Genomic DNA, 14,197 nt, shown 5'->3' on the forward strand with positions numbered 1-14,197 from the left:
AGTTCATAGCTTGGCTTTCCTCTGGAGTTGCACTGTTGGGGTTTTTTTCACTATTGTTTTCTATCTCTGCTTATGAAGGTGATTTGCAAACTGCAAATGAATTAATATGCTGTAGGCAACTGATCTAGTCTGGAATCTGTCCACAGGCAGGAGATTTCTAATGCAGATGTATCAGAGTTAAAGCAATTATGACTGAATACACAAATCAATTGGAATGTCTGTGATAGGACCTTTGTATACATTTGTTTTCTTCCCTTCCAGCTGAGATGTGGCCCTATTGCTAACAATCAGTTTGCTTTTCACCTCCTTACAGGATAACTGGGAGAGCACGTAGATCCAGACAGTGACAATTCTACTGAGGACTGGCAATTCTTCCTAGTTTGAAGGAAAAGTGAAGTTGGTAAGACTTGAATTCTCAGTACTGATCTTACTTGGGTTAGCCATGTAACTGAGGAAAGACCCAGAGAAAAACCTGCCCTATCAACATGAATGAAATGTCCCTGTAGTAACTGCAGCCAGTTATTTGAACCATATGTGCAAAAGAAGCTGGATTAATTAAAGAACTTTATCTCAAGCTGGAAGCATACGTCTGTATTGTGGGTTTGCAAATTCCCTCCCCTGATTCACTTCCTTTACTCTGAAGCCCTTGAAAGACTAAATATTAATTTAATCCTCCTTCAGCTGCAGAACTACAGTGAATTAAAAGAAATGCTGAACTCACTGGTATGTAAAGTGACCACCTTAAATACATGCAGGAGTTAGTACCAGTTGCAGCTCATGGAGTTGCAAAATTCAGGCTGAGGAGCTAACACGGTAGTTCTTTCAAATTCTCCTTTTCAAGCCTGGCTTGTGCATCTGTGAGGAAGCACACATCCAAAGCTGCTGATGTGCCTTTATAGCTTCGTTCTTCACTCAGCTTCTATTTGAGCTGGATAGTCTTGGAAGTATTGACTGGCTACTAAGGACTGTAAGGGTTTGACACCTGAGACACAGCTGCAATTCTAGTGCAGCACTGATTAGGAATAAATCTCCTTCCCAACTGATCATTCGGTTTCTGTTTCTTGTGGTCGTCAGGGTGTTCAGAGCAGTACAAAAGAAACTTCCTTTCATCCTGGAAGTTGCTAGTCTGAGTTGATACGCCAGGATTCTTGTAACAGTGGTGACTGACAAATCTAATTGGTTAGCACAGTCTTGTATTAATGTTCATATCCAACAGTATATTGCAAAAAGCTTTAATACTGATATTGGCTTTATCTCCAGGTTCAAGATGAGTGTGATGTTGGAAACCTCTGAGCTGCCAGCGGTGTTTGATGGGGTGAAGCTAGCTGCAGTTGCTGCTGCTCTCTATGTTATTGTTCGCTGCTTGAATTTGAAAAGCCCAACTGCCCCCCCTGAGCTCATCTACCAGGACTCTGCTTTGGCACGCTTTCTACTCAAATCCTGCCCACTTCTGACCAAAGAGTAAGTAGTATGTGTATTTTCCATGCTGACCTGTCTTATGTGGAGAAGAGCTGCACTTAACCATTCTTCTGCCTAGTGTGTTTCTTAAATCTGGGTACAAATGAATGTCAGGGTATTCTCTTGCAGAAATGGGGGAGGGATGGATGCAGTCAGCACTTGTTCCTGTTCATGTGCTCCCCATTCTATTAGGAAAGAAATCTGTCAGGGCTCACAGGAAGGAGACACTTTCATGGTGTGTCTGTGCACTTAATGAAGGCAAGGATGGCTGTTAGTTTTAGAGTGCCTACACTTGAAGTGCCTTAAGTTGACTGAAGGCTAATGAAATTTATAACTGGTAGAGCACATCATAACTAGTTTAACAAAGTAATGACTTACTGGCCAGCTCTAAGCCTGTTGAATCCACTTTCAAATTGATATCATGTCAACTGTGTATTTGAGTGGGCCGATCCTTGACCTGCCATTCTAGGACCTCCAGAATCAGTGCAGCTGTCCTTACCCTCGCCAATAATATGAAGCATTTACTACAATTTCATGATGCTTTGGAGGGACAAGGACTTTGATTACAGTATTTCTTCTGCAATCACTCTGAAAACCTCCAAGTCCTATTTAGAAGCCCTAAATACATCAATTATCTAGTAAGTGCTGAGTGCAGCTGCATGAACCTTCCTTTTGGATCTCAAAAGTCAAGCTGACTTAATGATAGTCATTTTAGGGGAGATGAGAGGCTTTAGCGGTGCTGTGTTAGGTGCCTTGATTACGTAAGGTGTAAGATCTTAGGTCATAGGATCTGTAAACTCTTGGAGGAAACAAAGCATTATCCATTTTAAATTGGATCCCAGAGAGGGTTCCCTAGTGGGCTGTAAGTTTGGTAGTAACATAAGTGTGTGTTGAAGCTGAGCATGGAAATTGGACTCTTATGTCTAGTGTCTTAACTGCAAAGCAGTTGCTTCCCTAAGAAATAAACTAAGGAGTCTCTAGTTAGTTGGTACCTTGGACACTTGTCTCAGTGTTGGCACTCCAGATTGACATGTCCCTATTCACTTAAAGAGCAAACATGAAGCTGTGCTGATTACAAGTCTTGAAGACTTGCTAGCATTAGGCTAATCTTTGGGAACAGATTGTAAGCTAATTCAGTCTGGTTTACTCCTGTTTTAGCTCTGTTCTCATGGCACAAGCTCCTAGCACTACTTAGAGCAGTGTTCTTTACTTTCAGTTGGAGAACAAACCATTCCCGAAAGAGTGAATGTGTCTAAAAATTGCAGTACATCTGTCGTGCATTAATTGCAAGAGTGAAGAGCTTGCAGAACCCTGGTGTTGTGTTAAGAGTGTGCGCTCAGGTTGTTTGCTTTCTCTGGATCAGCTTCTCTGAAAACTGGAGCAGTGGTTTCCAACACATGGTTCTTGAGGTGAACATCCCCTGAAAGGCTTGCATAACCCCAGGAGACAAAGTCAGCTGAAACTAACTAGAACAAAATATGTCCATAGACACTTGCTCTGTCTTGTTATCTCTATATCTATGTTGGGGAAAATGGGAATATAGTAGTTCTTGGGGATTGAAAAAGTTTACAAGAAAGACAACTCTGTAAGATGATGTATGTGGGGTTTTTCTATTCTAATGATATCACAGACTTTTTTCAATACTGAAAAGAAAAAAATCAAAGAAATCGTGTCTGTAGCATGAAAGTCACCTGGACACTAAAGGGGAACAAATAGATTTGAATGCCTGCAATTATGCATAAAACAGTTTGTAGGACTAATTAGCAGAAAGCAATGTGCAAACAGCTTGTGCCATACTGCACTGCAAAATCTTGCAGGGCTTTGATTACTTGCTAATTATTCTGAGTGTTGGGAAAGCTGATTAAGCATCTCTTTTCAGATTCTACCATGAAAGCAAAATAAGTAGCCCTGCAATCCCTCCCCTTATATCAGTACTGGGTTTGTTTGAGATCTGTTAAAGAGCAGATCTTCTGTACAGCTGTGAACTGGCTTTCAGACCTGGTTTGTTCAACTCCCTCATGCTTAAGGGAGGAGGAGGTGAGAGTATTGCTGGAAGGGGAGGAAGCAGAAGGAAGCAAAGTTATTCCATCTGTGCAGCTGTTCAAAAATATTTGGGGAAAACCCACTTTTGGACATTATTTCCCCTTCATGGCACCATCCTCACCTATGCACTTACTCAGTACACTGTAACCATAGTAAGCCAAGTGGTGGTGGATGAATAAGGTAAGAGCTTTGCATAGTAAAACTCCCCAAGATGGCTATGTGCCAGGTACCTTCTACTTACAGATGTTAGTGCTGATTTCTACAGTTCTCTTAACTACTAGAAGCTTTCTACCTACCTATTAAACACTGATAAGCAGGAGACTCTGTCTTCCTAGAGCTTCATTTCCCTTCCTCTACCTTCTGTATTTTGGCTTACCAAGTAGAGTAGCATAATCAGACCCTTTTTCATTCAGAGAACTGCTTCTTGCGTGGAAGCTCTTGCAAATCAGCACACCTATTGGTGCCCATGAGCACTGAGGCCTAACCCCTGGCTGTAGCTGTCTCCTTTTCCTGTCTCCCAAGTTGGTACAGAAAATCTGCCATCTTATTCCTGTAGAAATGCAGTGTTGGCTCTTTGATTCATGAGGACAAATTTGGCCGATGCTTGTTGTACTGGGCTATTTTCTTGGCTGTTCGCAGTTTCTCCTGCTGTCAAGTCTGTGTGTGTCTTTATTCTTGCAGAGGTGTGGCACAAGCGTCATCCCTGTCGAAAATAATTACCCTTCCTGTCTGCAGACTTTTATCATTAATAAAGGCAAGCTCCTCAAAGATTGAGGCAAATGGCTGTCAAGCCTGTTAGTAAACACTGTCAAGTGTTTACTAACGCTAAGAAAGATCCAGCCTGGATCTTTCTTATCCTTTGTTTGCACGGTAACCTACACTGGATGAAGCACGCTGCTTGGTACCAGAAGACTCTTTTGCACTGTCACTGCTTTTCGCCTAGATGCAAGGAGACAAGTAGTCAGAAAAGCTGTCTTCAAGCTTTTCAATGATCTTTCCTTCCATTTAATAGCAAATAGTGTTTGATTCCTGTCAACTCCTTCATGATTTACTTTGGGAGAAACACTTCCAGGAGAATAATAAACTAGAAGAACAGTGTTACTTCCAAAGCTTTGGCAGGTGAATGTGTTAAGAGAAGAATGGCAGCTGGGAAGTCAAAGCATTGACCCTGGGGAGTGAAGCAGCCCTGGCGGGGGGGAGTCTGAGTACTTGCTAGGTGCTCTGCTGTGGCATCAGCAGAAGCTTTGTGTTCTCCAGCTCTCATCAGCAAGGAAGTCATGCTGTGATACTCATGCCCTTTACTAAATAAAAGCTGCCTCAATTGGAAAAGAGGTGGTTTAACCAAGGAGGCCAGTCTGTACTTTTAAATCGTTCTGACTTCATACAGGTTCTGTGGGCAGCAAACGCTCCACTTAGGTTAGTTTCTTTTTCAGAAGCTCAGGGGACATGGAAGCTCTGTCAGCTGCTTCATAGTTTTGCTGTTATGTATTTTCTCTTTGCCACATTGAACAGCCTGACTGCTCTGATGCAGGAACAGCCACTTTCTATGTATTTGGGGAGGAGGGAGTTGAACCCTGCAGCCTTTTAGATGAGCTTTCTTGATTGAATTCAAATTGCATTCCCCAGCTCCAGATAAAGGACAAGGTTCAAACAAGGTTTGATTTGTAAAGCGTCCTTTAAATACCTCCAGGCTGCTCTGTAAAGGGCAGGGGGAAACAACCTGTCTCCTGCTATAACGCAGGCAGTGGTTCTTGGTGTCCCCTGACACGGACAAATTGTAGGCTCTGCTTTCTTGCCATCAGTGTCTAATGCTCTACAGCACATGAAAGGTGATGTGAGAGTTAATGTTGAAAGTGTTAATCTCCTCGGATGAAATGAAGTAATGCTCCAGAAATAAGCCTGTTGCTGAACTTCCACTTCAGATCTTTTTTGAGGACCCTAAATGCTGATGCTTGCTAATAAAAATAGCAGAGTTTTTATGTGCTTTGTGTGAGCTGCTTATACAGCTGCTGCTTTCCTAAATTCCTGCATACTGGGCAATGTATGTGCTCTAAAATTATAATCTGCTGCCTGAGCACCACTAAACCCTGACGTTGGAATTGGGTTTAATATTAAGATGCTGGGAGAAAGTTTGTGAAGCACCTAGGAATTCTCTTGCTCTCGGGCACTGTTGTGGACAGCCACCTATCAAGATATGTGTAGCTGTGCTACACAGCTGAAATGCAGCATTTGGAGCTAGAACATTAGGATTTATGATCAGCTTTATGTAACTGGCTGTGTATTCACTTAGCCAGTTAAGACTGAACTTTGTACTTGTGCTATATAAGTCAGCTTCCATAATAAGTAACTGGCATCCCCAGACCTGTTCTCTTGTCTGCCTTCTGTTACAGAGGTTACAGGACTGGCTACTGGAAGCTGTAACTAACTGCCTCAAATATTTGTCTTTACTCAGAGTGCCTGATACCTATTGCAACTGACCAAATCAAAACAGGAAAATGAATCCGTTAAAAGCCTTTGGGTCTGAAGCAAACTGGGAAGCTGTTCTTGTTTCACAAATAGAAATTTTTGTTTCTAGTACAGCCCAACTTTGCCTTAGGTACTGATAACACAGGAGAGCCAATCTGTGCTGTTGTGGTACATCATGCTCATCCTATTGTGGGCAAGCATATACCTCCAGCAAGAGGTCCTCCTGACTGCTGTTCGCAGCTCTGCTCCTGTCATCTGTAAACTATGAGCAGCATTTCCACTGTTCTGCAGTAGACATAGTGCTGGAACAGGGCACCCTGAGGAATACTTAGTGAAATTTGATGTGCTGGGATAATCTCTACAGTACACTGCTTTTCAAATCCGCTTTGGTTTATAGAGGAGTTGGAGTCTGTCATGTCCTTGAACACTTTCCCTGTTTCTACTTAGAGCTGGAGGGAAGCCACCTGCTTTTATAAGTGGGGGGCCCTTGTTTGGAAGACATGATTAGATGTAGCAGTAGTCATAGTTTTAGCATAAAACCTAAAGGCAATACTTGAATGCTGTTTAAACTGAATACTACGTAGTTGCTCAGCCTGCATGATACCTAGTTTGTGTTTCCATGTGTCACACCCTGCTGAGCTTGTTTTGTTAAGGTAAGCCATAAGAAAAATACCCCCGAAAAATACCACCGAGTACATACTCTTCTGCTTATGGATGATTGTTCACAGGAGCATCTCTTTTCAGCTCTTTGCCATGAGGAATGTTGTTTTCACTGCAAAACAGTCTATGCTGGCTATTGCAATCACCAGTGGATAGTTAGGGTTTTTTCAGCTGTTTTGAATATGATACTGTCTCTGGAACTGATTTTTACATAATAGGCTTGAATAAAATCTGATCTGTACTTTTTCACTGGGTGAAGACTCTTGCACAATTCCTGGCAAGCTTTTTTTCCCCCTTCACCAGTGTGCTATCATGCACCTTCCTGACTGAAGAGTTCTTTCTATGCTCTCCTCTTCAGTTTTAGTAAAAGCAAAGCTGAAAGTCCATATAAACACTGGATGAAAAGATGCCCTTCAGTCCTGTACAGTCTTGCACTATTATGCTCAGTACTTGGAAAGTTCCTGTAGACTTCCACTGAAAGATATAGATAGAATTTATTTACAGGAAGACTTTAAAAACAAATTTATCTGTTGCCAAAATGGAGAGTCAAGAGAAATAGTCAGTTCATATGCTTGATTCTTCTATAGATTAAAAGGATACTTTGCAAAGTCAAACTTGGCCTTCAGCTGAGGACAGTTGGAATGCAGTGATACAGAGCATCATTTTATGTCAGGGCTTCATAGGTAAGATTGGCAACTTAGTAAAAGGAAGTCTGATATTCAATAACTGCTTGCTTTTGCATCAGGCTGGTAAGAGGAGTTTCAACTTGTCTAATTTTTTTCACTGATTATGCAAGATCTATACAATCTGGGCAGCTCTTCCCCCTCCTTGCTGAAGTCTTGTGATCGGTTTCCTGGAGCCTGGATGCTTAGGGGATTTTAGGATATTTATCTCGCCAATTATCAAGCTTACTGCTTGAAGGCTGATGGGCAGCAGTAGAAGATAGGCAAGATAACAAGCTGCTGCTCTCACCCTTGCATATATTTCAGAGCTTTAACTGCTTTATTTTTAAGGGCAAAATGCAGAAATAAACATGCTTAAGTTTGACTGAGCAGGAGTAACACCTCTGTCCTGTGCACATTATTCATGCTGGAACTTGACTTTTGAATATTTACCTGAAGAGTGTAGTTACATGCAGAATGACTAACGCCAGCGCATCTTTGCTGTAGGCAGTGTGATGCTTAACTGACTGCAGTTAACACAGAAGATAAGCTGAGCATTTAATTTGCTTGGTCCATAGGATGCTTGGAAACACTGGCTTGTCCATTCAAAAGGGAGCAAGCAGTGCATGCACCCTTGTATGTAGGGTTTAAAGCAGTTTTACCTCGGAGAGAAATGTGGAACCCATAGATATCATTTGTCCATCATTATGGATGGAGTCAGAGGGATTCCTGTTTGTTTTAGTATTTCCTTTAATGAAGAACATGCCAATGAAACTCATGTGCTCTTTGCCTGTGTAAAAGCAGAGTAAAGGTTTGACTTACTGAAGGTCAGTACTTCGTGTAACTTCCAGTCGGGTTCTTTGAAGGCAGACTTGAGGTGTTTTTCCTCAGAGAAGCCAGCTGTGACCTGAGGAGGCAGGCTGTGGCAAGTACTACACTCTTGGTAAGCAGCAGGCTTGAAGCCATTTGTCTTCATTTAAACACCGGCAGTAGTGGTGAGGCTTTGAAGACTCTTCTAATTTCCTCTCCAACAACATCCTGTGGTATGTGCAGCTGCAGCATCTATTCCACTGAATGACTGTAACTTAGAGCTGGAAACGGAACTGTAGGTAAAGATGAAGAAAGGGCTGGTGCTTGCAGAGATCCTTGATTTCTGTTTTTATATCAAGGTGGTAGCAGTCATCAGTCACAGCTGCTGTAGCTGGAGAAATTGCTTCCCTGTGCAGTCAGACTCTGGGTTTTACCTGGAATAATCTTTGATTTGAAAAGCACTGTATAGAAGCAGAATCACGAGAACTTTCCAATGTATGTGTTTAACCTAAGATTAGAAACCAAGCAACAACGTTGGCATCTGAGTCTCTTAAGAGATGCAAATTCTTAGTATAGGTTGTACTTGACAGCTCCCCACAGGCTGCTAGAAAACCCATCTGCAAAGGACTTCAATGAAAGAAATAAAGCCAGAAAGCACTGTCCAGTGTGGGGTATGGCTGCTGTCCTGAACTGGTTGTGAAGTACATGACTGGGGTGAAGCTGGCTGCAGCTTCTTATTTGAGAAGAGCAGTGTCTCTTCCATCTGGCGGAATAGTTGCTGTTCAAAACCCTATGCAGTGAGCTGTATGTGACTTGAGCAGAACCATCTGTAGTCCTTGTTTACATTAACTGTGCAATCCCAATGGATATCTACTTTGAATTGTGAGAACGTATCCACTGACTACTTTCTGTCTTTACCAGCAATTCCAGAGGTCCCCATCATTGCTGGGAGACTCTACATGACGGGGATGCTGCACTGATCACCCATGATCAGTGATAAATAGTGCTACTAGCCTCACAGAGATTCTTTGAAAAGCTTTATAGTTAAGTGATCAAATCCAGGATGAACTGAGGGCTAGGTTACAAGCATCAGTTGGCAGCTTTTGCAGCCTTTTTTGAAGTGGTATCTACTTCTGTGGGAATCTATTTTGGGTCTGTTTGGGAAGTGCACTTGTAAAAACAGGCTGTACAATGAACTATTGTGTTGCTTTGACTGTAAGAAGCCTCCTTCATAGACGATAGAAGAGAACAGGGAGAAAGAGCATACTGCTCCTCTTGGCTTGATAAATAAGCTTAGATAGTTTGTATTTCTACAGAAAGGGTGTTTTTGAGGAGTGTGTGTGGGAACAGGGAGTTGTTGATATGACACATAAGAGCTGGCATGGGGAAGAAGGTCCAGCTGTGTGAGTAGGTAGCATCAGTACACAGAGGCAAAGTTTCTGTCACATTCTAGTGGATTATGGGCTTAAGTAGTAAATCTGAGTTCTGAGCTACCTAGTCCTCTGTAAATAGGGAAGGACATGATCTCTGCTTCGTGTGCTCTCAAGAAGTCAAAGGAAATAATTACAGGAATCCCAAAAAACACAAGAGGGAAGGAGCTGCTAATCTCTAAGGATCCAAGGTGCTGTCAGCTCTCAAGCTTCTTCTGGGTACCCTGCTCCATGTAGCAGAGACTGCGGGTCCTTAATTGGAAGCATGTGCCCTGGGACTGCTGTTCTACACAATAAATCATTCATGCTTTCCTGTTCAGAGCTGATGTAACTGTCTTTTTCAAGGCAGTGGCTCAGTCTTTCCTTTGCCGAGTGGCCAGGTGACTGTTCTGCCACCACCAATGGGATGTTTCCTGTTACCACTTACAGCTTGGCTTGTACTAAAAAAACCTGATAACTAAGCCTTTAATGCCTTCAGCTAATATTGATGTTTTCCGCATGTCTTTTTTTGAGCCAGGAAAAGAAAGACAATTTGCTTTGTTATCTAGCTTTAATGTGCCCTTGGTAAACATAATTGGTAGACTCACCCCTCTTCTGTTGAAAGGGATTTAGTATTCAGTGCAGTTTGGCCAGATCCTTTTAAAGCTGACCCAGATTTACCTAACTCTGCTTGAGAGGCAAAATCCACCTGTATCACAATCTTCCTTAACTGAGAAAAGCAGTTCTGTGTGAAATCATCCCAACCAGCAAGCCTTGGGACTTTCAGTCTTCCAGCACTTGCTGTGAACCTTGTAATTTCTGCTGCTGGCTTGTACAGTCAAGTGCTTACACAAGTTCATGTGGCTCAACCCAGCAGGCTTCAGTGTTTCAATTAAAACAGATTTACAACGCTTTGCAGGTTCTGGAGGTCAGTGTGGTTGGCTAGCAACACGCTTCCCAGTGTCACTGAGGCACAAGGCCTCTGTATTTGGTGCATGTAACATTTCAGTATAGAGGAATGTCTTGGGTTTGGCTTCTACTGCTTCTATAAGTGCTGACTTGTCAGCTTTGAGAGCATATCTGTCTGTCCTTGTGGAAGGCTGCAAAGATCAGTGCTGCTAGTTCAGCCTTAGCAAAAACCTTGTCGTAGTTGTTACTGTGTTTAGAGATCTGTTATGGGAGTGCTTATCTGTTCTCAAAGGCTTGTTAACACAGCAGGAGTAAGCCATTAAATTACTGCCTCTTTCAGGTATGTTCCCCCCCTAATTTGGGGAAAGCTAATGTGGGTAAAGATTGGTCATATCCAGACTGCCCTTTATGGAAAAATGGGGCGAGTGAGATCACCGCATCCATATGGACTTCGCAAGTACCTCACGATGCCGGATGGAGCAACAGCCACCTTTGATCTCTTTGAGCCACAGTCTGAGCACTGCATTGGAGGTGAGTCAAATAGCTGCTGGCCTTGATCCTGTGCGGTGGGGGATGGATGAGGATGCTGATACTTGATTTATCAGAAGGGATAGATATTAAATCTGGTCATGGAATGGGGGCTGCTAAGCAATATGAACCCATGCGTGGAGGCTATGAGGCCATCTTGCTGTATAGCTATACTCAGACATCAGGAGAGACCCTACTAGACAAATTAACCGTTTGTGGCAAGGAACAGGGAGTTAAGGAACAGAAGTGCCTCGAGTGAGAGGCTGGCAAAGAAAATCTGGTGGTAAGCATTGATGGGAGTGCCCTTTGCCCGTTAAGGCTGTGGGATCATAGAACAGAGGCTAGCTGCACAAAGTCCTTCTTGAAACTAGACTTCTACTTCCCCCTTAGAAACAGATTCTTGATATTCTTTACTAACAATATGAGCTTGAAGTTCTGCATGAAAACAAACTCTATGTGCAAAGGGTATGAAGAAGTCCATGAAGGGAATTCCATGAAAAAGTAGAAAATCATGATGATTCCTTACAACACTGCGTATGTATATCTAGAGCGAATGTCAGCTTTAAACTCACTGTTACTACTAGTAACAGCAGTACTTAAAACTGAGTTACTGTGGCTTGGCTTCAGAAATACAATTTACTGCTGCAGTAGCTGATGTCATGACTCCCATTTGGCCTTCAGAAAAAGCAGAGTTCTTAACTGCCAGCATTGAGATCCTCATGGTATAATGCTGCACTAGGACAGTCTCTACCACTGAAGAGAATCTGGGCAGTGCTTTCCTAATGAGGCAAAAATTCAGTGGCTAGAGCTGCTAATGTTGGAGCTTTTCACGTGTCTGAGAGCTAATCTGAAGTACATATATTAATCCTGAATGTAATTTATTGTGCTTACTTGAATTACAAGAAGTACTTTCTCAGTTGATAAAATGATATCATGTTAAACTAGTGAACAGTGTCAGCACATCTAATACAATTAGATTAGACCCAAAGTAGATGATGGCTCATGTCGGCCTATCAGAATGTTTGTGCTTGGCAAAGCTTCACTTTGAAGATTGCTACACTCAACCCTGGAAGAGAAATGAGGGAAAAAATAGCATAGCTGGTCTACTTGGTGCATGAGCAAGCAGTGGGCTCCAGAGCTTCCACGCACTTTAGTCACAACAGGCTGTCACAAGGCAGAAATTGTGTAATGTCAAAAACATCATTAAAAGGGAAGAATTCACTCTTGGTCTCTAGGCAGTGACTGTAGAACTGTTTAGGCAGATTTCCCTGAAGTTAGAGAACTGTTCATCTACTGTAACACGAATTACTTGGTCACATCTGTAGCGCTAGAGCTGCTTGTCTCCTGTCCCATCGTGGATTTTTGGCAGGCTAGTAGGATTTTTAGCCTGCTTCTGGTAGATGGTTTCCCATGGATGTCGATTGGAACCCTTCTGACTCTCAATTTGCATGAAGTGACATTTACTTAACTTCTCTCTCTTTCTGTGCACAGAGGATGTCACGATGGTGATCTGCCCTGGGATTGCTAACCATAGTGAAAAGCAGTACATCCGCACTTTTGTTGACTATGCCCAAAAGAATGGGTACAGATGTGCTGTCCTGAATCACTTGGGAGCCCTACCAAACATTGAGCTCACTTCTCCACGGATGTTCACATACGGTAGGTACTTCATGGCACTTGGGGACCTATTTCCAAGCTTGTGGAGTTTCCAGGCCTTCATCGGCCTCCTTCAGCTGTTACTCTGAATGAGGATGATGATAATGTTGTACTGTTTCTGAGGAACTAAACTGCACTTACACATGAGGAAGGTGCTGGGATTCACTTTTCCTTTTCTCCCGGCTCTTACACAGGTATCCTAATCCAGGAGGCAGGTTTTTGGAAAGAAGACATTTGGGGAAACCCAAGCTCTTGTGACTACTAAAAGCATGCTCCAATGGTTTATAGAGGTGCCAAAATGTCAGCTTAGTGGAATGTGAAACAAACCTGGCTCTGAAAAATAAACACTACTTCTGGGGCTTTAAAATGTAGTCTGAGAGGATTTTGTACCAGCCTATTCAGAAAGTACATTTCTGTCCTAGGAGGGACACATGAGGATTGGTCCCTGGATGTCACACAAATGCCAAGGAACAGCAACCGTTCCATAGTATGACAGTAGAGCTACAGAAGTTAGTGCCTAACTGCCATGATTTTGGGTTTCCATCTTAAGTATAAGGAAATCTGAACCTGGAAATTAAAAGGAATTGTGTTAAGGGTAACTCCAGCTATTCTTAACTGCCCTGCTAGTGAGTAACGTGATCTTTGTAGAATGTGGCCTTCTTGCCTGCCACCCAATCTGCTTGTTCCTGAGCTTTCTTGAGCCTTCATGTCACTCCTTACTGCAAACATCTTTATGTACCTTATGTCAGGAGTCAATTGTGGGTTTAGCACGTTGGTGTTGGGTTTCTTGTTCTTTAAAGAGAACTAAAACTTACTGCTAAGAGTTTGGATTAACAGTTTGAATGTTTATCTTGCGCAGTTGAATTGCCAAAATAGCAATACTGTGCTTTGAGATTTTTGAGTCTGGCAGGCAAGTAGGCTGTAATGCTTTGTTGCTTGTTTTATAGTTGTTGAATCTACTCCTTGGTGGAAAAGAGTTCAGGAATACCAAGTACCTTGGTTTGTGTTGAGGCCCTAGGCTGTTAGTGGCTTTAAGCCTACCATGTCTTGGGAACTAAGCTTGGCCTCCTTGAAGCATTTGCTTTTTTGATAAAAGTTGACAGCTTTTTTCCATGGACCTTTGCTTTGGACCATAGGGAGTTAACTCTGTAGTGCATCTCTTGAGACATACCTTTCTGAGTCTTTTATAGCATTGGAAAAGGAAAGGAATGCCTAGCACTTCCTTTGAGTAAGACAGTAAATCACTTGGCAGAGTTGCTTGTTAAGTAGAGTGCCAGTAAGACCATGAGCAGCCTTTACTCTGTCTCCAACCCAAATATCCCAGTGTCTTTCTAGCTTTTGCTGGATTCCTGATGTATTTGTTGAGGAGCAAGTAGCTTAGATATGGGATTTGCTGAATCCTCCAGCCTTTACATCAAACTTGACTTGTTGGTATTCTGAAATAGTTACCAGTTGCCCTCAAATCATGAAGGTCAAACACTAAAGTATTTAGACCTCTCCTTCTTCCAGAGAAAACCAAAGCAATGCAGCATTTGTCATCTTGAGGGAAATTGCTCATCAGGAATGTTCACAAGGAAGTGCCCAAGCCCTGCTGAA

The 14,197-nt window shown here is 42.5% G+C and overlaps 1 protein-coding gene across 1 annotated transcript in view; it reads left to right on the forward strand.

Moving 5' to 3' along the window:
* Positions 1-327: 327 nt before the first annotated feature.
* The window catches only part of ABHD2 (abhydrolase domain containing 2), a 23,839-nt gene continuing 9,969 nt past the window's right edge, over positions 328-14,197 (forward strand). The window contains exons 1-4 of the mRNA XM_010014382.1: positions 328-400; positions 1,261-1,461; positions 10,758-10,948; positions 12,437-12,604. Of these exons, the coding sequence (XP_010012684.1) occupies positions 1,268-1,461; positions 10,758-10,948; positions 12,437-12,604 (553 nt within the window). The 5' untranslated portion in view covers positions 328-400; positions 1,261-1,267. The remainder of the gene's footprint in view (positions 401-1,260; positions 1,462-10,757; positions 10,949-12,436; positions 12,605-14,197) is intronic.

The sequence above is a fragment of the Nestor notabilis genome, unplaced genomic scaffold, assembly GCF_000696875.1.
Source record: "Nestor notabilis isolate BGI_N333 unplaced genomic scaffold, ASM69687v1 scaffold19055, whole genome shotgun sequence".
Classification (NCBI taxonomy): domain Eukaryota; kingdom Metazoa; phylum Chordata; class Aves; order Psittaciformes; family Psittacidae; genus Nestor; species Nestor notabilis.